Source organism: Manihot esculenta, chromosome 2 (genome assembly GCF_001659605.2).
Source record: "Manihot esculenta cultivar AM560-2 chromosome 2, M.esculenta_v8, whole genome shotgun sequence".
Lineage (NCBI taxonomy): Eukaryota > Viridiplantae > Streptophyta > Magnoliopsida > Malpighiales > Euphorbiaceae > Manihot > Manihot esculenta.
Window position 1 is genome coordinate 543,014 of NC_035162.2, and position 26,861 is coordinate 569,874.

General features: G+C 35.0%; 5 protein-coding genes and 1 pseudogene across 11 annotated transcripts; 1 reads left to right on the forward strand and 5 right to left on the reverse strand.

Annotated features, from left to right (window-relative positions):
* Positions 1-717: 717 nt before the first annotated feature.
* On the reverse strand, positions 718-5,366 carry LOC110604745 (oligopeptide transporter 7). Its single transcript, XM_021743036.2, has 7 exons — positions 4,859-5,366; positions 4,211-4,755; positions 4,007-4,104; positions 2,118-2,687; positions 1,776-2,031; positions 1,493-1,675; positions 718-1,414 (listed from the first exon to the last, which is right to left on the reverse strand). Exons 1-7 carry the CDS (start codon positions 4,917-4,919, stop codon positions 803-805), a joined length of 2,325 nt encoding a protein of 774 aa, XP_021598728.1. The 5' UTR covers positions 4,920-5,366; the 3' UTR covers positions 718-802.
* Positions 5,367-8,107: 2,741 nt separating this feature from the next.
* Positions 8,108-9,713, forward strand: LOC110608611 (protein yippee-like At4g27745). Of its 4 annotated transcripts, none has more exons than XR_002486902.2 (4): positions 8,108-8,266; positions 8,652-8,707; positions 8,810-8,983; positions 9,230-9,284. XR_002486902.2 is itself a non-coding variant. In XM_021747879.2 (4 exons), exons 3-4 carry the CDS (start codon positions 8,863-8,865, stop codon positions 9,455-9,457), a joined length of 321 nt encoding a protein of 106 aa, XP_021603571.1. In that variant the 5' UTR covers positions 8,110-8,266; positions 8,652-8,707; positions 8,810-8,862; the 3' UTR covers positions 9,458-9,713. The 4 variants fall into 4 exon arrangements, 3 of the variants coding, with proteins under 3 accessions (XP_021603571.1, XP_043809801.1, XP_021603572.1); XM_021747879.2 differs by having other exon boundaries at positions 8,110-8,266; positions 8,810-8,955; positions 9,230-9,713; XM_021747880.2 differs by lacking the exon at positions 8,108-8,266 and adding an exon at positions 8,300-8,442 and having other exon boundaries at positions 8,810-8,955; positions 9,230-9,713.
* Positions 9,714-11,444: 1,731 nt separating this feature from the next.
* Positions 11,445-14,963, reverse strand: LOC110608612 (annotated as a pseudogene).
* Positions 14,964-15,809: 846 nt separating this feature from the next.
* Positions 15,810-19,639, reverse strand: LOC110608608 (plant UBX domain-containing protein 10). The gene is made up of 4 exons (XM_021747877.2): positions 18,538-19,639; positions 16,919-17,089; positions 16,536-16,739; positions 15,810-16,278 (listed from the first exon to the last, which is right to left on the reverse strand). Exons 1-4 carry the CDS (start codon positions 19,372-19,374, stop codon positions 16,051-16,053), a joined length of 1,440 nt encoding a protein of 479 aa, XP_021603569.1. The 5' UTR covers positions 19,375-19,639; the 3' UTR covers positions 15,810-16,050.
* Positions 19,640-19,979: 340 nt separating this feature from the next.
* On the reverse strand, positions 19,980-22,430 carry LOC110608610 (zinc finger HIT domain-containing protein 2). The gene is made up of 5 exons (XM_021747878.2): positions 22,162-22,430; positions 22,015-22,087; positions 21,783-21,939; positions 21,239-21,280; positions 19,980-21,025 (listed from the first exon to the last, which is right to left on the reverse strand). The coding sequence occupies exons 1-5, from the start codon at positions 22,245-22,247 to the stop codon at positions 20,154-20,156; spliced, it is 1,230 nt and encodes a 409-aa protein (XP_021603570.1). The 5' UTR covers positions 22,248-22,430; the 3' UTR covers positions 19,980-20,153.
* Positions 22,431-23,029: 599 nt separating this feature from the next.
* LOC110608607 (aluminum-activated malate transporter 10) lies at positions 23,030-26,253 on the reverse strand. 4 transcript variants are annotated; one of them, XM_043953865.1, is made up of 7 exons: positions 26,076-26,253; positions 24,885-25,200; positions 24,653-24,793; positions 24,284-24,556; positions 24,111-24,205; positions 23,871-24,014; positions 23,030-23,776 (listed from the first exon to the last, which is right to left on the reverse strand). In XM_043953865.1, the coding sequence occupies exons 2-7, from the start codon at positions 24,997-24,999 to the stop codon at positions 23,303-23,305; spliced, it is 1,242 nt and encodes a 413-aa protein (XP_043809800.1). In that variant the 5' UTR covers positions 25,000-25,200; positions 26,076-26,253; the 3' UTR covers positions 23,030-23,302. The 4 variants fall into 4 exon arrangements, with proteins under 4 accessions (XP_043809800.1, XP_043809798.1, XP_043809799.1 ...); XM_043953863.1 differs by having other exon boundaries at positions 24,885-25,436; XM_043953864.1 differs by lacking the exon at positions 26,076-26,253 and adding an exon at positions 25,326-25,928.
* Positions 26,254-26,861: the final 608 nt, after the last annotated feature.

Genomic DNA, 26,861 nt, shown 5'->3' on the forward strand with positions numbered 1-26,861 from the left:
GAGTCTTCCTTCTGGTTCTGGACTGGGCCGGAAGATAGGAGCAAAGCTGGGCCCAAAGGAGATCGGCCCGAGGTGCAGTGAAGGCGAGGCCGGCCTGGTTGAGAAATTCGGAGGGGCTCCGGTATCAAGGCTCGAAAGGGCCTGACCTATTAGTGCAGAGGATATGTGGGCTTCTGAGCGATGGGCCGCGGTCGAGGGCTTGGCCCCGGTCTATAAGCGACGTGCTTGATGTCTGCTAATACCAAATCCAAGTTGGTTGACGTCTTAGTCTTCTCTTTTGTTTGTACCTTTTTCGTTTTCTTTTACATGTTATGTTTGCTTAATCCACTGCGATTCTTGAGCCAAAGAAGGTGCCTGGTTACGTGTTGTTTTTATGGGTCTTTTCTTTTTGGTTGCAACAGGTTGTTAAGTAGATCTTTCAAAGTGGCTTTTATAGCCACTGTAGTAGGAGATCCAACTTTGCCTCTATGGCTTGCGATCTTTTAGAACTAGTCGTGCGTTTTGCCTCTTCCACTGAGTCTTCTTTCTCGAATCAAGTGGATTTCAAGTTTCTAATATTTCAGTGGGCCTTGTTTCAATGTTTATTTTTAGCTGACTTTGTATTTTTTTTTTTTTTTTAAAAAAAAAATCCTACAGGCCTGTTTTATTTGTAAGAGTTGTGTAAAATCTAACTTTATCTTAGTCTTTCTTTATCAATGAAATTTTTTCACCTTCTGGCATAAAAAGAAGTTACAGGTATACTTTATTATATATTGGTATTGAAATTCTGATTAAAAATAAACAAATTACAGTATCTCAATCTCTAGCTGAAAACAGGGCAGCCCTCAACAACAACTCCTTTAGCTGTTGGGCAAGTAGCTAGGGAGCAACCATCAAGGTTATTTCCCCACCAATCAACACTAATATTTTCTAGCCCCAAGCAAAGATATATTAGCACACCCATGAATGCAAGTCCTGCATCCAGTGACCCTGAAAGAACATAATTGTATCTCTGCCACAAGTCTGGCCTGTATCTGTACACAACAAAGCCAGAGAGGAAACCCAAAATTATCCAACTAGTGTAGTTAACTGCTGTAGCTGGTGGCATCATTCCTGTTGCGCCTATTAATACTGGCATATTTATAAGCTTAATCCACTCTTGCTGAGGAAATGCCTTCGCAGCTAACCACACAAGAATAGGTGCAATTGCTCCACCTAGGAAGAACCAGTTGACTGCCTCATAGGTGCCTAAATCTCCAAAAATTCTGCGAGGTCCAATCAAACCCCAAATTACAGATGCATCATAGAACACAGTGTCGCTCGGGCAAGTCCATACGCTATTGGAGGCTGTTGTATCACACATATCTGGGATGGTTTCCATTAACCACCACGCAGTACCCAGATAGGTAAGACAGGCAATGATAGTTCCCACAATCTAACCAAAGTTAAAAACAAATTAATTAGAGGAAAACTAATTGGTATAGGAAATGGGAATGTGATGCAAAATATTAACCTGTGCCATGAACATTGTTCTGGGAGGAATCTTCATATAGTGGCCAAGTTTAAAGTCTTGCAGGAAAGTTATTGCTTGTGTCATACTTATGTACCCATACACCTTAAAGCACATATTGGCAACTGGGTATCCTGGGTAGATATACCCAATTATATACTCAGTGATGATGTTCAATCCCGGTGTCTGACATCAGAATAGTGAGATTATGTAATAAGAAAATAAGGGATCTCAACACACAAGGTTTGTAGTTTCCTGCATTTCAGGCTGTGATGGTAAAAAGTACCTGATTTGTGATTGCAGTGATGATGCCAATGGGGAGAGTGAATACAATGGCAATTCCACAAGCTAGTAATACACCCCACCATGGCAATTGAAGTTGTTCATTGTAATACTCACAGGCGAAGATGGTGGCTGCAATATTAACCAAAAGTATGCACACAAACCACGACTCAGGAACTTGCTTATACTTCCTCATCAGTTTTGTGTGAATGTCCATTTTGGTTTCTTGAAAGCTTGCTTTGCTTTGCTCCCATATTTCCCTACATTTCACAATTGAATTAAATAAGTTGATTGCATTTACACGTACCCTTTATGTCAAACTTACCTTGAGGCTTCAGCTTAGTACCTTCCATGAAAGAGAGCAACATGCATAATGGTGGCAGTAAGTGCAGCAAAGCCAACTCCATAAGTCATTGCAAAAAATGTGCTGAGATAGAGGGGGCCTTCCTTCTCATAGGCAGCAATATCAAGGTGGAAATGAGAATCGATTATAGCTGTAATGTTATACTCCTGCCCTGTTGATGTAAAGAGTTCATCTGAGAAAATGGGGAAGGTTTTGGCCTTGTACACATTAAGCCAGTAGCATAACGGGGTCAAAATGTACATGACAAAGAAGAATCCTACAGCCACATTAGCGGTGGCAAACCATGGACTAGCGAGCGGGCTTCCAAGATATGAGGAGATGGTGGACCAGTCAATTCCAAGAGCACCAATTCCAAGGCCATAAAGGCCTGAACCCAGTTGTTGGGCAAGGACAGATTGGGGGTATATCCAGCAAATCCAAGAGAGGGAAGTCAACATTTGAAAGAGGTAGCCTGGGAACACATAGTACGCAAAGCTGCATGTGAAGGCTATCAGAAAGAATTGGATACGAGTAACGCCACCTTTGGGCCTCTCTTCCTTCTCGTGCAGAGCCCTGTGTCACCACATGTCAGTTTTCAAGCCCAATAACAAGCTCAATAGAATTAGATAGACTATTTTAACTGTAAAGTTTATTCTATTGAGTTTTTTTACTTAATTATAAATATCAATTGTTAGAATATTATTATTGAATACAACATTTCTTAATTAATTTTTCGATTATAAAAAGCGAGAAGAATTTATGTTTTTTTTTTAATTACGTTTGTTTTTTTTGTTATATGGGATGATTATTATTTGAATACAAAATAATTTTATTTTTAAAAAAATATTATTTTACAACATAAATATTCTTATAAATAAATCTTTGATAATAGATTATAATGTGTTATAATTTTAAAATACATGCTTATTAATTTTTTTAAAGAAAAATTATTAATTATTTTAATAAAATTTTATTAAATAAAGATGGATATCATTCCAAACTGAAAAACAATCACACCTAATAAATTTTCTAGCTAAAGTATGAGCCGCTAGAGTGATATGATGATGAATCCATCTAACAGAAATATAAGTGTCTAACAAAAATTTACAACCATGTAAAATCAAACCCATTTCAGTAAATGTATAAACTGAATAGGTTGAACATCTACAAACAATCCATAAAAATGCAGTTATGAAAAAGCAAAAATTTAAATTTATAATTTGAAATCAATTTAAAATATATTTTTGATTATATTTGATTTCATTAAATTAATTTATAGTTTTGATGAAAAATCGTAGGTCTTCCCTTTTTTTTAATTCAACAATGAAACATTTATTTTAATAGACCTATCTATTTATATTATTAAAAATAAATAAAAATAATTAATATGATTGGTTCAACTTTATTTATTATAAAATATTTTAAATCCACAAAATACATAAATTAACGGCTAATTTTATAAATATATAAAATTTTATATAAATCAACTATTATTTTATACGACATATATATTCATATAAACTCATTATCAATAATTTTTTCATTACATCACAACTTGAATTGAAAATAACATCCTACCCGTTAAACTTTTCATTGTGAAATATAAAAATTGAAAAATCTCATTTAAAATTCTTTGGTCTGAAATTGCTCTAATTTGAATAAAAACAAAATCATCTCAAGATATTAACTACTGATATCACTAGTCTTTGCCCGCAAAACTCACTTCAATCCTCAATTTTTATTAGAATTCTAAAATATTAATAACCATGATGATGATTAAAGTTCTAATACCAGAAATGATTTTTTATATTTCTTTCTTTCTTGAAGAAGAAGAGAAGCAAAAGAAGAACAAGGCACAAGAAAGCATTAACTTATTGCAGACGAAGACTTACCTGAACAAGGAAACTTGAACAAGATTTGCTGGCCACCACATAGCTGCAGGTTCCACCAGGTACCTCCTAAAAATCCCAGCCCATCCAAACCCCAGCACCTACAATTCAAACCCCATCAAATAATAATTAAAAAAAAAAAATACTAAGTAGAAAATTTTTTTTAAAAAAAAATGTAATATGGTAATGATAAAAGCAGGAACAAACCTGGGTTGTGATAATTACAATCAAGGAAACAAAGAATGTGATATGCTTCTTATAGAACACCTTAACAACGGTAACAACATGAATGGCGTAGACACTTCCAGCTCCAGAGTTGGCAAAGATGGTGATAAGAACATGTTCTTTGACATTGAAAGGTCCAGGATTCAAGGTGAATTCCCAGCGAGTCCCCTTGAAGAACACCCTATCTGTGATCTTGGCAGCCATTAGTTGGCCAAGGGGCACAACAGCAATCTGCGCAGAGATGGCTGTGATTGATAGAGGCTCTGTACGATACCAAAAGAACTGGTTGAGAAATGATAACAGGACACAAGAGACGGTGCCCAAAACCCACATCCGAAATGTGAGGACTGGTAGAGAAGGGTCATCAGTGGTTGGCACTGTTAAGGCAACTTGTTTGACTGGTGAGTTCTCTTCTGTTTCTTGTAGCTGTTGGATCTCAGATTTAGAATTTGCTGCTATAGCTTCTGACGATGAGGAAGATGCAGATGAGATATTTTTAGAATCTTCAACTTTCTCATCCTTGGTTACTGTAAGAATTGATAAACACCCAAAAGAAGGAACAATTAGTGATTAACATATTTTACAAAAAAGAACCGAGTCCGATTGGAGATGAAGCAGCAAGAGACTTACTTAGAGGGGTGCTCATCTCATGTGTTTCTTCTTCCATGGTTCTGCTTTCCATTTCTTTCATGGATCTGATCTCAAAATGTTGACTGTTGCTTCTTAACTTCAGCGATTGATTTTCCTTGGTTATATATTTTAGCACTACAAGTAAAACATGCAAATGAGAGGATGAATATGCAGTATATATATAATTGCAAGATTCTTTTTTTCCAGCATATATGTTGATATTGAAATCTAGCTATTTGCCAAACAAAGATTCTTGCTTTTTTTTTTTTTTTTTTTTTTTTTCTTCCCTTTTCATAGTCATTCCGGTTGGTGGCTTAAAGTGTATAATGTATACAGGTTGGAGCCTGAAATTAGAACGTCTCTGATTTTCTTTTCTTTATTCTTGGTTGGAATTTGTTGATATCTCTTCATCTAAGATAGTTGATATAGCTGTTCACTCTTAAAATTACATGATTATGAGTGGCTTTGATGTAATTGATAAATTGTTATCCCAATTTAAGTTTTTGATATTATAATAGCTCTCTTGATTTAGGCGATCCCAAACAAAGAAGTCACAGCATGATTTTTCCCAACTAACTTTATATTTTGGCAGGTATACTTGCTGGTCAAAATGGTTATTCAAATATTATATACCCTAGGATTCTACAAGTGTTATCAGATTCCTGTTTTCTTTTTTTTTTTTTTCTCTTTTATGGGCAGTGCTGTAGAGCCACGTTGCGTACTCGGACACCACTTCTTACTGTTCAAGTTGCAACTATGATCAAGCTTGTTTAGCCATTTTTAAGTTTTAATAATAAAAATGTGATATATTTAATTTTTTTATTATATATAAAAAAAATAAATATATTTAAACGTTTTACTCTATAAATTATAAGAAAGTAATGGTGCATACATGTCAAATGTGTATGTGTATGAGAATTTAAGAATAGAATATGTTTTTAGTAGACAAAATGGGACATGTGATTTGCAGGGTGAATAAAAAAAAATATCAAAGCGTTACAATGCTTGAAGGGGACCAAATTAAATTATAATAATGTGCAAGAGACAACCATGTAGACGAGCCCACTTGATCAACTTGATGAATGTAAAACGCCATAAATAGCTTATAGCTGGATATTTCATCATTCATCATAGGTCTACTCATCAACAAGATTTTTCTTTCTTTTTTTTTTTTTTAAATTTAGTTTTAGTTAGTGATGGAACCCTGATTGATAGGTTTTAATGGTGTTTATTTAAATTACAAATCAGTTAAATCTGTTTATAAGTTTAAAAATAAATTAAAACTAACTTTTCATCTTCATGCATTTAAATACTAATATCATATGTTTTGATGACTTATTACTCTCATTTAATTCTAAAATATATTTTCTTTATTATTACTTTTTATAATTTTAATAATAAATTTATTTATAAATTATTTTATTATTAAAAATATTAATTTTTATTAGTCAAATATATATTTTTTAATTAAACATATAACTCAAACTTTTAAATCAAACTAATTCTAATTATCAAAATTCAATAACCTTATTTTTTATCATAAATTTTTAATTTCATATATAAATTTTATTTTTATTAATTTTATTAATAATATAACTCATACCTTTAATTGAACTAGCCATAATTTAGTTGAAGTTTTTTTTCCATCTTCTAATTATATTTTTGAATTAATTATTCTCAAAACTTAATAAAATTTATTTTTATTTAAAAAAATATATAAAATTTTAAATAATTTATAAATACTAAATACTTATAAATTAAGTCAAGTAAAAGTATTACAAAATAAGAATTAAATTGCGTATATTAATTCTCTACGAATCTAAGAAAAGAAAATGATTTATATTTACTGAATGGTGTTTTAGCGTCCAGCGTCTGTACATTCATAAAAATAAAAAAGGAAAATTTTATATTTTTCAAGTATTTTAAAATACGATTAAAAGAACAGAACAGTTGACTTCTATGTGATGTAAAATTCAGTGATTTTTTAAAAAATAATTACAAAGTCATTATTTAATTGAGAATAAAATTATAAATGGATAGAGTATTTATAAAAATTAAATTATTTATCTAAATTAATGTTAAATTTAATTAAAAATTAATGTAAATTATTTAAATTCATCTTAAATTTAATTATTATTAATCAAATTTATTTAGTTTTATACATTTTAATTAATAATTTATTTAAAAATATTTTTTATTTAAAATTTTAATATTTTTTAAAAAATAATTTTAATTTTTAAATAAAAAATATAAATTTTTTTATAAATATTATTATAAAAAATATATATTTATATTAAATTAATTATTTATATAAATAAATTTAAATAATGAGTATCTATAAATAAAATTTTAGTCCGATTCAAACTCTTATCAAAATCAGTTATAATAATTTAAATTTATTTTATTAAAATTCAATCAGATTAAATATTTAAAATACTCGATCTATTATTATTTTTAATTGAAAATTTAATTATAAAAATTTAAATTGTGAAGAAATATTAAAATTTTATTTTTTTTTCTTAACTTCTTAAAAAATTAAAATTATATTTTAATATCTAAGTTAATTTTCATAACTCAATTAAATTATTTTCCGGAAAAAGTAGTAGATGCACTTAGCCTTTAAAGGCGGATGTTCATGGCCTTTAAAAATTTATAGTGCATGTTTAAATGGTAATCAATTCTGGTGTTAATCTTTTTTATTTTGTTTTCTGGACTATTTATTATTTTGGTTGTCCTCTCATTCTTTTGATTGTGCCTCTCCCTGTGCTCTTTCCAATTTTTACGTCTTCATGTGTATATGATATGGTTAGTGGCCAACAACAATGAGGCATTGCTGCGTTAATTTAGGTGCATGCTTGTTCTCTTTTTTATTGTTGCTTTTGTTAAATTCAGGTGGAATTGAGTTAATTTTTCAAGTTAAGCTTTATGTATGGGTCTAACTTTTTTCTTATTTTGATCTGAGCCCATTGGGGCATTGTCAAAAAAAAAAAAAAAAAACACCTAAAGTATTATCGTCGGTTCCCAGAGGACTGCAGAGAGAGATGGATGAGGACAACAAGGAAAGAGACCAGTAACTGAGCATGGGCAGGCAAAGCCACCGTCAACAGACATTACGGACACACTGAATTGAACTGCATTAGCCAGGTGGCAGATTTTTAATGGATAATTTATTTTTCATTTTTTAGAAAAAAAGAAAAAGATAATGGCTGCTTTTGTAATTTTGTGCACAATCCAGTGTCAAGTTTCCTTCAAACTCCAAAATGCAACTTGTCATCTTTCTGATCAGGCACTCACCGAACTCAAACACAAACTTAACCCACAGCTACCAGAACCCTAAAGCCTAAAACTTTCTCTCTTTAATAACATTCTGGCTTATTCACACTTACTCATCCATGTCTCAGTGGGCAGGTTTGTTTGTTTCTTAATACATTCCACATCACAACTCTTTTTAATCGATCTCATTATTACGATAAATCTGTACATGTCTTTTGTATCTAAAGATCTTTACGTTCATTGATGAGATGATCGCTATATTATCCAATTCATAATTTTTCAGCAGAGTTCCATAAAAGTTCATTCTTTTGGTATATGATTAAAGTGCCTCTCTTTAGAGAAGTAGTCTTAGTTTCTGGGTTTGATATGTTTCTTAGTCCTGATCACGTGTCATTTCCAATTGGGTGTTTTTGTTTTGGCTCTCTTCTTATTTTTACTGCTTTTGTACATTGATTATTTCGTAAACTCAAATTTTGATCTTTCGTCTTCTTTCGCTGCTCTGTTTTATCTCTGGGTGCAGATGTTTTGTCAAGGAGAAGTTAAAATGATGCGTCGTATTGCTGGTTGAAATAGAAAGTAAATTTCTGTTAGTTTTTAGGTCTTTTATGCGTTGTTGATTCAATTATTTTTCAATGGATTGATGCTGTTTGTGCGTATTTGGATGTCTTCCTTTTAAAGGATCTTAATTTGGAGGAACTGGTTGGTGGGTGACTGCTGTTAAATTGGCATCAATGGCGGAGTTGATTGGGCCAAGATTGTACAGTTGCTGTAATTGTAGAAACCATGTTGCCCTTCACGATGATGTTATTTCCAAGGCTTTTCAGGTGAAGCTTAAAGCTGATTCTAATTTAGGTACACTTTTTATGGAACCTTTTTTCGTGTTTCAACAACTGGCAACAAGAACTGTTTAAAAAGTGAAAGAACAAAAGCAATGACAATTAAATTAGAACAGGGCTCCCAACAGAATGAAGAACCAAACTGAGGCTTTTATAGTGTATGAATATTAGTTTTGTCTATTTTCCATCACTTGGAGATAATTTGACCTACATGATCAACTTCTTTTATTGCATCCAATAAATTCTCATATTATCATCTTAGGGAAGACACGGCCGAGCCTTTCTGTTCTCTCATGCCATGAACATTATGGTCGGGCCAAAGGAAGACAGGCAGCTAATGACTGGCCTCCATACAGTTGCTGATGTCTATTGCTGTGACTGTCATGAGGTGCTTGGTTGGAAATATGAACGAGCTTATGAGGAAACTCAAAAGTACAAGGAAGGGAAGTTCATACTCGAGAAGTCCAAAATAGTCAAGGAAAACTGGTAGCAGCATGCCTGCAGCATTCTGTTCACCTCATTGTGTCGGTGCGCAAGTGTATGGATGCTACTACATATTCATGTTGTCTAGGACCAAGAAAATCTCATCAATTGCAAATATTCTCTCATTGTTCCTCGATGTGCATTCTTGCTGTTTTCTTCCTGTGGATATGTATGAAGATTTTATTTTATTTTATTTTTTGAAATTATGTATGAAGATTTTTAGTTTGTCAATAAGTTGTGAATAATTCTGTGTTGCGTTGTTATTTATTCTTTTGAATTTGAATTTTTAGCCCCTAAAATGAGTTATTTGATGCACCTATCATGGATTAGTAATACTGGATGTTTGAAATGTTTGCATGACTAACTCAATATGTTATTCTCTTAACTGGAATGTAAGTAATGGAGTTTGGCAGTTTGTCTTAACTTCTACTCTGGAGGAGTAATTACAGACTTATCACCTGTGGATCACTAGTGACTATTGTATAGAAGTTGTCTCGACCAGTTGTATTTGTTTATCTGTGACTTGGAGACATTATAAGGGACTGATAGAGAGCTTACCATCAAATGAGGATGATAATGTCATAACAATAGGCTGTTTCCTGGAATGATGTGCTAAATGATTTGCAAAATAATATCTAGTAAAGAATAAACAAAGACTTTCATATTAAAACAACATGGCTCTTCTTAGGTATGTTAAACCCATTTGAGAATGCGTACTAATTTGTTCACACTGAAAACTTGTAAGAGAGAGAAAAAAAAAAAAAAAAGAAGTGTAAGACCGAGTGCAATGGAAATTTGAAATAAGAAGCACTCAATAGTGTGAAGTACTATAAGGCTTGTATGTGTGTCCAAAGTTAAATGCTAGAGTATATTGATGTGGAACATATTCTTGCTGCTTAATAAGGTGAATTTGCTGTAGATTTAACTAGTGCAAGATATTGATTTTTGGGGAAGTAAGAAGACACCTTTCTTCATCAAGTTTCGATCTAGCTTGCTTGCTTGTAGATCAGTGTTAGTTCAAAACTCGGAATGGTCATCAGTAAGTACTTGGAGAATATTTTAGGTTCAATGTAAATGAGCAATCTCTTGTTCGTCAATTCCTTGAATGGGTTGTTTTTCTGCCTTGGTCAATAACCACATACTGTGGGGCTGAAAACTTTGGAGCCGCCAATAATGGCATGCCTTAGCGTTAAATCATTGTCGAAAGACTATTATATTTACTGCACTTGATGCTTCATCATGCCTTAGTGTTAAATCATTGTCGAAAGATACTTGATGCTTCATCATTTAACAAGACATTTATGCAAGATCATTTAACAGGACATTTATGCAAGATCATTTAACAGGACATTTATGCAAGATCATTTAACAGGACATTTATGCAAGATCATTCACATTTGACGTAAAAGGTTTCGGCAGATGATACTCTGCTTGTTCTCTTGCCAAGGGGAATGCTGATTTGTTCATGTTTATTGCTTGGCATAATTGTAGCAGTCTAGTGTTATGGTTCTATCTATCCCTGCTGTTTCTTCCACTTGCAGAGTCATTCCATTTGCAGGGGCTTACTTGTGGCTCGTTTCTGTTTATCTGGATGATAGATTCAAGCCGTCATCGGTGAAGAACACGAACCCGTTTGGTGAACCTCCTCTTGGTTAGAAACTTTGAAGTTGACCGCTATGCATGTATCCGTCCAATGCTTAGTACACTTGCCACCGTTAGTAGCATGAAAGGGCTAAAGTACTGATACATGTGACAAAAGCAATCTTCAATTAAAGAACTATTAAAAAATAAAAAATGAAAACTTCATTTGATATCACGGCTTACATATTCAACTATCACTATCAAGCACCTAAAAGTGTGGAGGACGAAGTATCCATCCCCAATAAGATAGCATAGCTTTTTGATGACTTTTCTTAAGGGAATATTTACTTTTGCAAATAGTCAACTACATCTCTTTCAAGACACCGTAATTTTGAAGACGATGATTGCATTACAGGGGCTCTATGTAATTCCAGACAATTCTAATTCAATATCAACAGTACATTCAATGCTAATACATAACTTATCCTTTGGAAGAATGGCTGGATAAAAATCAACCCTTAACGACTGAATTAAGTTGCACCCTTGAGTGTCCCAATTCTCTATACACAAGAAAATAGCTATGAACAACAAGCATCCAAACAAAAATAAAATTGAAAAGAAAGCCAAAAAACGGCCTCTTCCAGTGATGCCTGTCTCACCCGTAAAGCAAAGGAGAAAATCAAATCCTAAGCAATCAAGCCCATTACATTACGAGTATCTTCTTCTTTGTTATCCACTTCTTAGCATTTTCTATTGCTTACTCTCTCGTCCTCAAGAGGTCTTGGAAGCACTGATTATATCGCATATCAATGGCATCAAGCTCCAGCTTTAGTTCAGAAAAAATATTCTCCAGATCTTTGTCATATTTAGGCGTACCATCAACATGCATAAAAAAATCAGAACCACAATTAGCTGTGTTCAATTCGATAGTGCAGTGGGACGATTCCAAGGGCTTGTTAGTGCTGGCATCTGAGGTTGTAGTCATATGACATTCAGTAGATACGACCGAGCTGAATGATTCTTGAGTCCCTTGGCCAATCACATTAACCGAAGGCAAGAGATCATGGTCGCTAACTGCCTTGGAAGTTGCACCATTTTCGCCCCCCGAAGAACAATGAGGTATGCGAGATGCACTTCGAAATGAGGGACTCCGGTAAGGAACAAGTTTCATTATCAAGCCATCAACCAACTCGGCAATAATAGCCACGTCTTCATTTGACAAATCAAGTTGTTCAACCATCTCTTCAGCTATTGAAAATGCAGTATCGGTATCAAGATAAAAAGTAAAATGGATATTTTTTGCCCCACCACCCGTTACAAAACAAATAAATAAAAATAAACTCTTAGATTGCAGTTAAATGGGGAAAAGTCCAGTTTGTGAAGCAGATGAACTGACCACATTGTTCCACAATGCAGAGTCAATGAAATTGTATTTTCATCATTTTTCTCCCCTCTTAACCTAAACTCATTGATCTCTGTGAACCTATGCAGTTCTAAAGTTGAGAATGGCAGAACCTCATTAATACTTTTTATACAAGAACTTATTGAAAGTTTCTTGATGTTATTGTCAATATATGTGGGATGGGACTCTGATTGCAGGGTGTTGACTTGTTTGGACATGAGAGCTGGTATCTACAAAGATACGGAAACAACTTCTTTAGGATTTTCAGTCGCTAAGAATGGATCTTTCAAGAGTTCTGTTGCGGGCAATCTCATAGATGCTGGAACTAGACACTGCTCTATGAACTGCTTAACCTGGGGGTCATTAACTTTACCAAGAGAAGCAGGCTTTATGCCCTGCAATAAAAGAAAATAGAGATAGTAAGACAACCAACCACAAGTAAAAGAAAACTAACTTGCTAATTGCAGACGGCCTTAAATCTTTAACATACCAAGGTAACCCTCTTAAATATTTGTGCTGGGTTCTTGCACTCATTATATGGATATTCACAGGTGACATTTCTAACATGCACATGCCAAAAGAATAGGTGTCCACAAGTTCATTGTATTCCTCCTCATATAGCTCTGGAGCCATGAATTCAGGAGTACCTGCAAAATCAACAATAAATTGCAATTTTCAGTCTCTTGCAATTTACAACCAAAGGTTGTTGGACTACAGTTACGTATTATAGAGAACAAAATCCATTACATTACCTATAACACTTCGAGCTGTAGGCTGCTGCATGACAATTGCTAGTCCAAGATCTCCAATTTTAACTTCCCCATAGTTTCCATTAACAAAGACATTGTCACATTTCAAACCACGATGAATGATAGGAGGATTGTGACTATGCAAATATTGTAAACCTCGAAGGAGGCCTTCATGTCGACATTCTTGTGCTTCTTGAGGTACCTAAGTTCCAAAGGTACCCATGAATTATATAAGCAAAAGTTGAAGACGAATTAAAAAAGTGGAATAAAAATATTAAAAAGCAAAAATGACTCACTGCCTCAAATTCCCCGAAGTGAAAAGTTCTGTTATCATATTAATAGTCTTATTCTTATCATCCACCCAAGAGTAATAGAATTTCATGATATTTTCATGTTTCAATGACTTCAGCAGATGAACCTCTGAATATAATCTTTCCAGCTGGTCGGGGGATTGCAACACATCTTCTATATTCACTTGGTTCCAGGCAACTTCAATTCCATCAACTTCATCGAATGCTTTATATCTAATCACGATAAAAAGTGATCCAAAGAAGAATAAAGGCCGGGTCAACAAATAGATCCCTTTAAATAACTAAAGAGATGAACAGAAAATCAGTAAAGTTAAAAATAAAGGAAACTTAAGAAGATGGGTTATAGAACCACAGTCTTGTATGCACCTCTCCCCAATATTTCATCATACTGATCCAGCAAAAACAAAAAACAAAAAAAGAAAGAAAGAACAAATAAAGCTCGCATCACTAAATACAGTACACGAAAAGATGCAATTCACCAAAACATTAATTCCAGCGAGACAAACAAAGACATTGAATTTAATGCCAACCATCATAAATCCATTCAACACTGACTTCAGTTTCATTCATTGAGCATAAACTAGTTCCCATTTCCGAAATCATTTCCAGAATCTCTGTTCAGCTGAGATTAAACAACCATTCGCATAATGTCAAATTGATTTGGCCACGGCAACAAAATATTTTTTTTTTAAAAAAAGTTCCACTTTATCTTCAAATTTCAATTTTCTTGGCCACCATCCTGAGAGAGAGATGACAGAATACATACCCGAAAATATCGACCAATCGGGTCTTTCTCCGCAATCTCAACATCATCCTCACGCGAACCGAAATCCATTATCCACAAAAAGGAAAATAAAGCGCCTTCAGAAAAAGCAATACCAAAGCCAAACAAACACAACCTAAAAACCCAAAAGAAGAAAAAGAAAAAGAAAAAGAAGAAAAAGAAGAACCCTAAGAAAGCAGTTCTAATTTAATACTAATCGGAGGCGAAGATGAATAAAAGTGACGCTGTTCCTGGTCAGAAAAAGCCTCGCAGGCCACCGAAAAGGAATTGAAAGCCGATTGAAACCGGAATCGGTATACAAATATGAAAAAACTCATCTGGGATTCCCGTGACCTCAATTCCATAAGCAAATTCCTATCGAGAATCGATTTGCACATCTTCATTCCAAACCTATTTTCAACCATTTCGAAATCCGCATCTTTTGTTCGTTCCCTCAATTCTGATGATGCTTAGCAAAGAAAACCCTAAATACAAAAAAGAAGGAAAAAAAAAAGTACAGAATTTGAAATAAGTGAAGACAGAGCAGCGGAATTCAGAAGTCAATTAGCGAGAAACTCAAAAAACGAAAAGAGAGGGGAGAGGAAGATGGAAAAATAACTCAGCTCTAAGGTATGCGTCTGGCAAACAAAGCCCACGCGTTTTCCGAAGGAGCGTGAGGCCGACGCTTTTTTTTTTCAGAAGTTAACCTTTTTTTTTTCCGATTCAGAAGTTAATTTCATTCAACAATCAAATCAAGGTTTACCGCAGATAAAACTAATACCAAAAAGACGATGAAACATCCACCATCCAAAAGTTCCTTCATTTAGTCGGTCGTAAGAGAAATTACACATAAAATATAATAAGTGTTAAAAAGCATAGCATTGGGTTTTAAAATTTTTAAATAGAAAATTCATATTATTATAAAAGAAGGCGCATGTTAATAAGAAAGTTACCGTTTTGTTTTAGATTATGATTTATAAAGTTCAAAAAAGATTATGATTTATCATCCAATTCAAACCGGATGTGGATATTCTTCTCCGAAAAATAAAAAAACGGAGTAGATATTATCGAGTAGCGAGGCATTATAGTACAAGCAAAGCAAACAATATGTTAAGCATAGAATGGGTTGCAATTGGGGTCTCAAAAATAATTTAATTGTTTTATAAATTGTTATAAGTAAACTATGTTAAGTTTATAATAGTTTAGTTTTTTAATTATATATATATGAGTTAACATCATCATTGATAAAAATATATTTATAGATATATTAACTTGAAATTATTAAATTAATTTCAACAAAAAAAAAAACCAATAATTAAAATATTTTTACTCAACACCAAGAATGGTTAACATGCATTTCACAAAAATCCTAATATTCTAACCTGGGAAAAGAACAGCGTATCTTTAAATTGTAGAGATATCATACTTCAACATAGTATCCTTCACTTCCAGTCCAGCAACGCAAACCACTTGAATTATTAATCAATGGGTTCCAGTCCATTCCTTCTAACAGTAATAAGGGACGGCTAATAATAGAATTTCTCAAATTGATATATGTGCAGAATTAGTAAATCATTATTGCAAACCCGTTTTCCACCCCTGAGTTACTTTTCTTTAGATTGAATCTTTGCATTGAACGAAAATATAAAATCCGAGCAGCCAAGGACCTATCTAGCCTGACAGACTATCATTGCTAATCAAAGCTGAAATAGGAAAGAAAAACACACCAAAGTACCCTACTTGCATGTCCCGCTTTGGACTACTTTTGATCACACTACTTGGCATTACACTTCCCTAGTTCAGCTCCACAAAAAGGCTGGCTTGAGGATGCAATCCGGCTTCTTTCAAGGACAGAGAGAGTTTTTCTGAACCATAGACAACCCGCGGAAAATTTGAGACTAGGCTGTATGTGTCAACATTTAGGAAACCCAAAGAATCAACATAGTCATATAGAGACTGGATGGTGGTGGTACTTTGGAACCTTCTTTCTTTCCGTTCTCCAGTTGGGAAGCGAACCAAAACCTGATTAATCCAAGTATCAAAATGATATATTAGTTTATAAATATTCACATCTCGACCACAAGACTACTAATATTAGGGCCTAGGTATAGGTAGTAAAGTGCATTTGCCTACAAGTTCGTGTAAGCGCAGTTGTTTTTAATACACAACTGATCAACCAACACAAAAAAGAAAAAAAAAATCCCCCTACGAAGTACTGATGGATCAAAAAGCATATGCTGTAATGATGCAACACAACAACTTAAAGGCTGAGGATTTACTTGAGTAACATCAGGTCCTCTTTCAGGTTCAGCACCAAGTGATATGGCTTTCTCCTCCCGCACTCTAGCCAAAGCAGCCTCTCTTTCTGCAGCCTCACGAGCTGCTCTCTCTTGAGCCTCTTCTTCCTCCCTGCGCTTCCTCTCAGCTTCAGCAGCTTCCCTCTCTAATTGCTCCTGCTCTTCTTTCCTTTGCCGTTCCCTGGCCTAATATGACCAAAATGATGGCCAAGAGAATTGGTAAAAAAGAGAAGTCAGTGAGGAAATCATCAACCACATGCTTCATAAGCTTTAGCCAATGGGAAGAAATCCAAAAGGAACACCGTATCTGGTCTCTACTAAAATAATATGTGCAATAAAAAAAGATCTATCTATGAACAACGTACTTGATCAGCTTCAAGAGCTGCTCTATAAGCAGCATCTTGTTCCTCCCTTAAACGCATGTTGTTTCTTCTTTCTTCTGCTTCAAGTCTTGCAGCAACAAGGACAGGTGCACTTTCTTCAAGCACTCTCTGTAGCATCATGAGCATTTCTTCAGGAGATTTTGGACCCTCAACCTACGGAGCAAGAGAAAATACAACAATCTTATCATTTACACTATGAAGTGATCAATCAAAACCATCTTTCTTTCGGAGCCAAGTCAATCAAACAAATAAAGGAAAAGAAAGAGACTATCAACAACTTTGACGGACCATGCAGCAGGTACTGAAACACGATTTACTAATAGAAAAAATATAAAGCCGAATAAATAAGAAAATAATGCTAGACTGCACAATTAGTTGCTTATTTGACAGTGAAACCTGTCTCTCTTTTGGTTTTTAAATACAAAGCAATAAGGTCATTTGGAACAAGTGAAAAATTTAAAGGCACCCTTGTCCGCAGATCTATAAGATAGAAAGATTCATAATTTACATTCACTGCTAAGACCATTCAATTCCTAAATTTTCAGAATATCACGCCTTCTCCAGTAAAAACCTTGGCCAAATGCTCCCTCCATACATATTCAAATGCAGTTCCACGACCATACATAGCTATCTTTCCCCCTCATTTGTAACAAACAAAAAAAAAATTATCATGAACTTTTTCCATGATATATCTGTTTTTCAGTCAATACCAAGTAAAAAATTACTTCATTCATTCTCTCTCCAAAATGCTTGTTGAACCTCAAAATATTAAACAAATCCAGACACAACAGAAACACTTTGCATTCTTCATTGCTAGCAGAGGAAGGGGAAAAAAAGTGCCCCCTTACTCATTCACAAAACTGACAACTACGAGATTGAATTACCAGCTCTTCCTGCGGAAAGGGAGAAAAACCCCAAAATGATTAACATTCCCAACATGTTCATCTAACAAACTTGCATCAGAAAAATAAGACTTCAAGCATGAACTCTGGGCTACTATCTTCAACCACTCCATCTACCAATACAGGATTGAGTAGAGAACATAGCTACATCCAGGGATAAATCCATACTGACGTTTTTTCCTTCAAATTGATATCAAAAGGTTAACATAAGATAATCACTCAACCCCACAGCTATTTCATTTTCAATGAAGCATAACCCTCCCAAATTTCCCAGACAACCAAAGAAACTATTACATAGACCAGCATGTTAACTGTAATAAATCAAAGGCAGGCAACCCAATGAATCTTTGTTTGATCCTTGTAGGATTGCAGGCAGTATGTCTCTTCAGGTCAAGCATTAAAAACTTTGTTAGCAGTACTATTTAATAGTTTTTCAAGAATGAGGACGCATACACACAACGAAAGCACATTACATTCTTTCAAATCAAAATTATGATTCAACTATAGCAAAATTACAAGGATATGGGAAATTCCCATATTAGACACCAAGACTTCAACATCAAAGTAAAAAGGAGTGTAGGACAATCAGAATTTGAAAAGAGTGTGGACAATCCGCAAAGAGAGAACTGAACTTATTAACCATTTCACCACGACACAGCACTCTAAAACAAAGGATTAAAAACTCAGTACATTCATTACCTGTAGAAGCAAAGCGATCCTCTGGTTTGTGGCAGGCATAACTACCGCACAAAACGGATATCCAGAAGCTTTCAAGCTATTGCTCATCTTAAATCCTTCACTAGCTCTAATGCTGCCTCCCCAGGCCACGAAATTCTCATTCACAAACGTAGTGAAAACCTCCGAACACAGAGTCCTCTCGCAAAACACAGGCGTGTCTGGATGATCTGGAGAGTGCAAGTAAACAAACAACAGTTTGTAGGCGTTCCTCGACCTCTGCAAGGCGTCCATAAACCCTTCAGTTACAAAATTCGGCCTTCTAGAACCATAATCCCTTTCAAACATCGATACAAAGTCCATCGCCTCTCTCGCTGCGGCCGACACCGAAACTAATCGCGAAGAAGACTCCCCATTCCGAACCGCACTTGGTCCCAGCCCGATCATTCCAAGCGAATAAGACAAAATACCACCAGCAGCCCATAAGCCAAGGCCAACAGCACCGGAAATTAACCCTAGACTGCCTGAAATGACGGAAAATGGTAAAGTAATTAGTTTCCAGGCTAAACCGGGAGCAGCAGCGGCCACAGCTCCGACACCAGAATCGGAGCGGTCAAAGAGATCACGAGAGGCTGAATTCGAGGATTCCACTGCCGAACTTCCGATGTCGGTGGTGGAACCTGTAGTAGTGGTGGCGGCGTTAGTATCAGTTTCATTATTGTTGTTGTTAATGGATGTAAAAGAGGAGATCGCGAGTTCCAGGTCCCAGCCATGGGCTTGGAGAATCTCTGTGCACAAATCGGGATCTTCAAGTCCAGTAACCGCTTGAAAATAAGCCAATTTATCAGCTACATCAACCATTATATCGCAGAATTCTCAAGAGTTTCTTTGGATAGAAAGTAAAGAATATAGCTTCTATCTTCCTTGTTATCTGCAGAAGTACTGGAATGTGACTCGAAATGGGGACATTTTGGGGGGTTTAAGCCTTTATGATGTTAATCGTCGAAGAGAAGGCAGTGATGCCATCATATAAGTTTTAAGATAGATACCGGAAATGGGCGTGCTTTCGTCTTGAAATTACGGAAGTACCATTGTCCGTCAAATGATGAAAAGTGAAATTTTTTAAATTAAATGGCCAGATTCGAATGCCCCCCCCCCCCCCCCCCCCCCCTTTCTATCTCTGCTCCTTAAAACAAATAAATTAATTGATTCTGCTAATTCTGTTAAAAAATTATACGGAAAACAGCGCAAAATCGTGCAACAGTCCAAAGGGAAGCAGACCGACGTCGACTTTCAAAACGGTAGGACGTACAACAGGCCAGAAAATATGCATCCGTTCACACTTTAGGGCCAATAGTGTGGAAGTCCACGAGTTCCAAGGTGTTATGGGCTTTCTCGGTCGCATTACTGTTGCTGATAATAATACCTCGGTGCCAAGTCCTTGTGCGCCCCATGGCAGAGGAAGGTAATTAGCAATCCAATCTATTTGCAGAAGCCTTAATTTACACCAGAGTTCATTCTTTTTCAACGCGTGCAGGAGTTTATTCATCCTAGCTAGTTCACAGTGAATGGCGTTAGCCAGGTGTATACAAACTACATTTACACCATTTACTTGCACCAATCATACAACATTGATTAGCTTACTTCATCTCCTCAATTAAATTTTTTCTTTTTCTCTCTGCACTATTCTTCACTCTTGCCGAATTTGCATCTTTTCCATACACCACGATTTTTCTTCTCTCTGCCGATGCAATGGCTGCTAAGGAAGACCAAGCTTCCCCCGGTTGCTCATGCACCCAACATATAATGAAATAAACCTTTCTATCAGCAACCTTCAGCTTGCTTCTTATTTCTGACCTTCTTGAAGTTCTTGATTTCTCAGCCTTCACCTCCTTCTCCCCAGCCTGAATTAGTCTCCGCAGATCACAGAGTGCACAGATTAAAGCAGGACCCCCCAGTGATAGCAGGCTTATCACATCGTTGATCAGAACCAATCCAAATTGCAATCCCCCCATATGCCTGTAGTTTGGAGAGCAAGTTTGTTCCAAGCAGTAAGACAGAGCTTCCATCACGGTTTCTGGTTGCCCTCCCTGACTCAAGACAGATGATATACTCAACACCACCATAGCTGATCCTGTGGCGTCTGATTGCCAATCTCCATTGTAGAGCCGTAGTGTAAAGCAATAGCTATATATAATGTCAACCAAGTGAACAGCTAACAATGGTGATGGTTCTGCAGAGGGAAGAAGCTTTTTAATTGGTGTTAAAGGAGCTTCAGGGCCAGGAGGTATCTCGCAAGACTGGCCTCCAACACCATCATCTTGAGGTGATTGCTCAACAACAGGTTGGACAAGTTGAGTCCCTTCCTTACTGAGAGAGATTGTTCTCGCAGAAGGCTTCAACCACCATGGATCCCAAGGCTCAATCAGCTTGCTAAGTTCTCCAGATGCCACAGCCCTTTGGAATAGTTTCTTCTCTTCTGCAGATAGATCATCAAAACTGATTGAACCTCCTGAAGCAATAACAAGATCTGTTAGTTTCAGGCAACAGCACCTAGACAATGGAAAAAAAAAGTTCATGTTAATTCTCAACCAAGCTCAGGATCTAGAAATATTTTTAATATGGAAATCAAGAAAAATCATAATAACGGAATTATCAGCAAGCAGAAGGAAATGAAAGCTAGTTTAAAGAGGAGGGAAAAAAGAAAAGATCTACAGGGGCGTACCAGACAGAATCTTTTGAACAGTCTCCTCAGACAGAAGACAATCTGCCATAAAAAAAAGAGCAATATCAAGTAAGAGCCCCTCAAACTCAGCCAACAACGCCACAACAAAATGCTGTAATGACAAAGAGAGCAGAACTCTATGCGTTGCTAATTCTCAAACCAAATATACAATTCAGATGATTTACCCAATATTAGTAGCTAGTTAGCATTTTGATCATCAATCTGAAACCAGAGTTACAAGATTTCCCTAACTAACACTAATATCTATTAACACAGATTGTTCATTAATCAATGTCCATCAATTCTGCAACTCACTTGCTGAATTACTATCCACAATTATATTCATCAGGACCGTAAAGCGTAGGACATAATAAAGCACACAAAAGTCTTCTAAAGGACCTCCATTTTGTAGATTGTTGATCCACTGCATAATCCTCATTCAAGATATCGCAACAGAGATTTCTAGACAATAAGCCTATATCAGCAAAACTAATTGCAATTAACTTGGCATAATCCTAGCGAAGCAAAAGCAAGGACAACCCACCATCCTCCTCATCCATGCTATCCATCTCCTCCTCCAGATGAAGCCGTTTCAAAATCTCTAGCATTTTCCGCTTGGTTTCGTCATTAGATTGCATTTGTTGAAGCTCCTCCACTACGTTTTCTCTCATGAATGATTCCGTACACCGAAGACTATGCGACTGTATAAGAAAGGGAATAAAACCAACATCCATACAGAAACACAAATAAGAAATGCCGATATGTACAAATCCTACCTTGTAGCAGTGAAGTGAACAGTAACGAGAATTGCATCTAGGGCACGTATAGAGTGAAAATTGCTTCTGACACCTGCATAATGAAAATAGACATAAGGACTATAGAAAATCATAGTAAACATAGGAAGAAGAAGCAGAAGAACTTACACATGACAGATAATGCGAGAGGGAGGATTCAGAGGGGAAGGAACGGAATGTTTCTCAGAGGTGAGGATTGTGTTTGTTTCTGCCATGTTACTACCCCACTAAAACCACAGCAAAAGCAGCATCAACCTTGGAGCTTTCTCGCTCTGATAAATCGACTTCAACTATCAAGGTTTTTGGGAAAGGAAAAAAGAAAAGAAAAAGAAATTCAAAATTCACAAAAACCCTAGAAAATTCTGGGTGATCTTGTGACTCGGCTTGCTTGGGTTTGGCCTTTGGAATAGATTTGAATCTCATGTACGGAAAACCAAATGGGCTTTCTTTATCAATCATAAAGGAACTGAGTTGGGTTCAATGAAAAAACTCCATACCCGGCCTCGGTACTCTTACAGATGGATTTGAACAAGACCTAAACCCATAAAAAAGTGCAAGAGCTTGAGCCCTTCTAATTGGTTTGTTTTTTAATCATGGAAAAATAATAACAATAATAAATTAAACAGTGAATCTCATCGATATAGCTTTATCACGTCTTGTTAGGATGTAAATAGATAGTGTATTTATAAAAATTAAATTATGCCAACTCAATTAATTTAAATTTATTTTAAATTCAATTATTATTATTTAAATAAAATCTGAATCAGTTTAATTTTATATATTTTAATTAATAATTTATATAAAATAATTTATTAATAATTTTCATTTAAAAAAATTAATATTTCTAAAAAATATTTAAAGTTTAATTTTAAATAAAAATATATTAAAAATTTATAATATGATTATAAAATATATATTTTTATATTAAATTAATTATCTATATAAACGAATTTCAACTCTGAATATCTCATAAATAAAATTCAATCTAAACTCGTAATGAATATTATTTTTAAACTCAAATATGCCTCAAAGTCATGAGTTTCTTATATAAATGTTTACAACTATTTCCAGCACCTGTCCGATATTCTTTTCAGGCCATTTGCAAGTCTGCTGGGACTATCGACTATGGCTGTACAATCAATCAATTAAGGCCCTGACATCTAACTAATAAGATTGGAAACAGTTTTCCAATCAAGTTGGAAATTTCAAGCACATTACAGTCATATATGATGTCCTTCTAATACTCAACCAAGAAACATTGTAGAGAAACTCAGACTCTTTGAAGAACCTTCATTGCCTCTTCGTCTTTTCTCAGACCTTGCACTACCAGTCCGTTGTTGGGTTGATTTTCTTTGCACTTGTTTTCAACTGCGACCTTGAATTCAGCTACCTTTGCTAATTCTTTCACTGCCTTAACAATGCCTTTGATCCTTGCAGAAATTTCTATCATTAAAGAAGCAAAAGTTACCGCTGGCATAACTTCCACTAGAGGGACCGTCTCAATTGCCACAGAGGCGGCTGTCTCTGTATTCTTGCTTTCAGGCGGATTGGGAAGCTTAGAAAGTGATTTTAAGGCTTCTTGGAGCTCTTCTACTGCAATGTTCATTTCTTCAATAAAAAAATCTACATTGGATGATCTTTTCATCGACTTGATAATTTCTGCTAGCTCTCTTATAACACTGGAGGAAGTCGAGCTCACTCTCAGGCAAGCAGTACTTAGATGCTTCTTTATGAATTCAGGGGCCTGTTTTCAGACAAAGGAATTGCAGCTTGTATGAGCTTGAAAAGGTTGTGTGGGTTAATCATGCATTAAGGAAGATTTCAGGAACATGGCTTACTTGATTTTCTGAATCAATGCAGCTTCCGAGTGCCTCAATACAGTAAGCACAGCTGCGCATGGCTGCACCAATTTTTGGGTACTGTTTCCAAGGATGCTTAAAACTGAAGCAACCATGAGCCGGCTCCCATCTGGCAAAATTGGCCTGTCCAAATACACATACCAAATTAACCACAAATTCATCTAAAGCTCGTGCAAGATGACATGATGGTTAAAACTTGTATTAATCTTGTTAACGCACCATAGATTCTTCGCTTGCTTTTGAGTTCAAAATACATTTGTAAGCAAGCAAGTTTTTGTTACTATCATCAGGATTGAAATACTCGGCTACATAACCTGAAATGGGAAATTCTTCAATAAAAATAGCAAATATTTTCATTTCTGATTGAAATGTGTATCTGCCAAGGCACTTACCCTCTAAGGAATTGGCAAGTTTGTCCATATTGCCATTGATTAAAGCAAATAGCTCCTGACCAGCCCAAATGGGCCAAATGAGCATGCTCACAAGAATGCACAAGGAAGTGCCGATAATGATGGTAGCTAGTCTTTGATGAGCCAATTCAAACAATTCGTCGACACGATAACCCGAGAAAGCAACCAGGCTGAAAGTGAGGATAAAGATCATTGCACCATAATCGAACAGCTGCTTCACGGAGGGAATAAATCTAGAGAAGGTTGTTGCAGAAGCTGAACAAGTGCAACCAAGAGTAAATTTTATATTCTCCTTCAAGATGGAAAAACAACTAATAAATAACAGTTGAGTCATCTTGAAAAACTACACACCTAGTAAGAAAACTGAGGCTCCAACTATCCAAGGCTCAAATTTCTCTCCTGCTTTACAAGCCACCCAATGGACACTGAAGGCAAGCAATGCAGCAAGACAAGTTCCAAACACTCTATTCAAACTCTTAGATATTGTTGCACCTGCAATGAACATATAATTAATTAATTAATATTAACTAAGTTTTTAGCTAGGTTTAGGCTGACATAATCCTATGTAAAAAAAAAAACTTACCCACAGTGTTTTCAAAGACTACCACAACTGTCATAATAGCCCACATAGCATTTCCTCCAACCCCTTCATATAAAGGCCTCATATAGTAAAACAGTGAGACAACGGTGAGCGCCATCCCTACTTTTAGACCATGAACCGCTTTTCTTGGATCATTAGCCCCAACATCATATGCTTTCTGCAAAAATTTCCCAACTTTCAAGACCAAACCTTTTAGACCAAGCCAGGCTCTAGCGGCAAGTCCTGCCTCCTGGACCAAAATCTTCGATGATCCATCTTCCACATTTATCCTCCACTCTACTCCACTTGCCTTCTTCTCCTGAGCCATGATTCAAGCTAGTTACAGTTATATATTTGTTGGGTTTTGTCTTAACAATGAAGAAACAGGATTGCTTATATATATGAGAAGGGGAAAAAGGATTATAGCATGAGAAGTGAGATGACCTGAAAAAGCTAGTGGCCAAGCCTCTTCATGCCATGCAGATCAAGGGAATAATTTGATGGCTAATGAGTAATTGCTGCAGCACATATTTAAAGGCTGGTATCTGTTGCTGACTTTGTTAATAAAAACCAAAAAAATAAAACAGAGATAAAGTAGATAATATAAAAGGAATGGGAAAAAAGATCCAATAGCAAGGGAATTCCATAGTGTGATTTCTTGATTCCTTTTTTTTGGTAGGTAAGGTCTGGATTATGTAGGACAGCACTATCTCTCTCTTAGACGTACATTATGTACCTTTTTTTTTTATACATTTTTAAAGAAAAGTATCAAAATCATCCCTCCTTTTTCATTTTACTTCAAAAATATTATTAGGAAATAAGGCTGCCAACAATCCAACATTTAAACCTATATTTTTTATTTATAAAAGAAACAGGTTTTTCTAGGGTAAACATTCAATTAATTAATTGTATATATAACAAGTTTTGTATTTTTAGTGAAAAAGGACTATAATGCATTGTTTTGCAATATTAGTTATTTTTAGTAGCAGCTAATTATTTTAATAACTGATATTTATTTTTTATTATACTTAACTAAGCCTTATGAAAAAAATTAATAATACACTTTCTTCATCTCTAAATTCTAAATATTATTTTTTTAAAAAAATTGCTATGCAACCAAATATACAAATATGGTGGGGGAGAGAAATCCAATATGACCTAAAATTAAAAGGTGATGAGTTGGATTATAAGAACCTTAAGTTGTGTGTTGTAGTGTTGATGTTTGTTGTAAGTGGGGCTTTGATCAGCTTCCTCTCATTTTTGTCTCAGCTGGATAAGAAAATTAGGGAAGAGCACCATTTTAAGATAAAATCCATTTTAATATTCCTTGATATTTTTCTATGTTTACCAATTCTTTGTGGCCCTATTTTATATATATATATATATATATATATATATATATATATATATATATTTATGCTTCTTCTTTTTTTTCATGCATAAAAAATTAAAATATATAAAAAAATCTATACGTACATTATAATATAAATATTTCATTAATTGAGTGTTTATCTTATAATATAAACTGAAATTGCAGAGATTTGAACCTACATAAGATATTCTTTTTTACATATCTGCCTGCAATTAACTGAAATTTGAACTCAAAATTTAGTATTATCATTTTTTGGTAATAATTTAAGATACATATTTAAAATGGGTAAGAAAATGACCCAAGTGTTAATTAAGGCAACTTGTTTAAGCATGCTTGATAATATAGAGTGTAAGTGGAGAGGCCAATATAGGTCTAGAAAATTCTAGGATATAATATCATCTGTAATGTGGAATAGAAAATGTCCAACTAGTGCTCCCAAGCTTATAATACTGTGCTACTATAAGCCTTTTTCATTGAAATTAGGTCATGACTAGGACTTACCAAGATTTTTTTTATAATAAAATTGGAGCATTTGGATTTAGACAGTGTCTTTAATTCGCCTCTTGTGATTTTCACTTGAATGGAAAGACCACTTATCTCCTTAATAG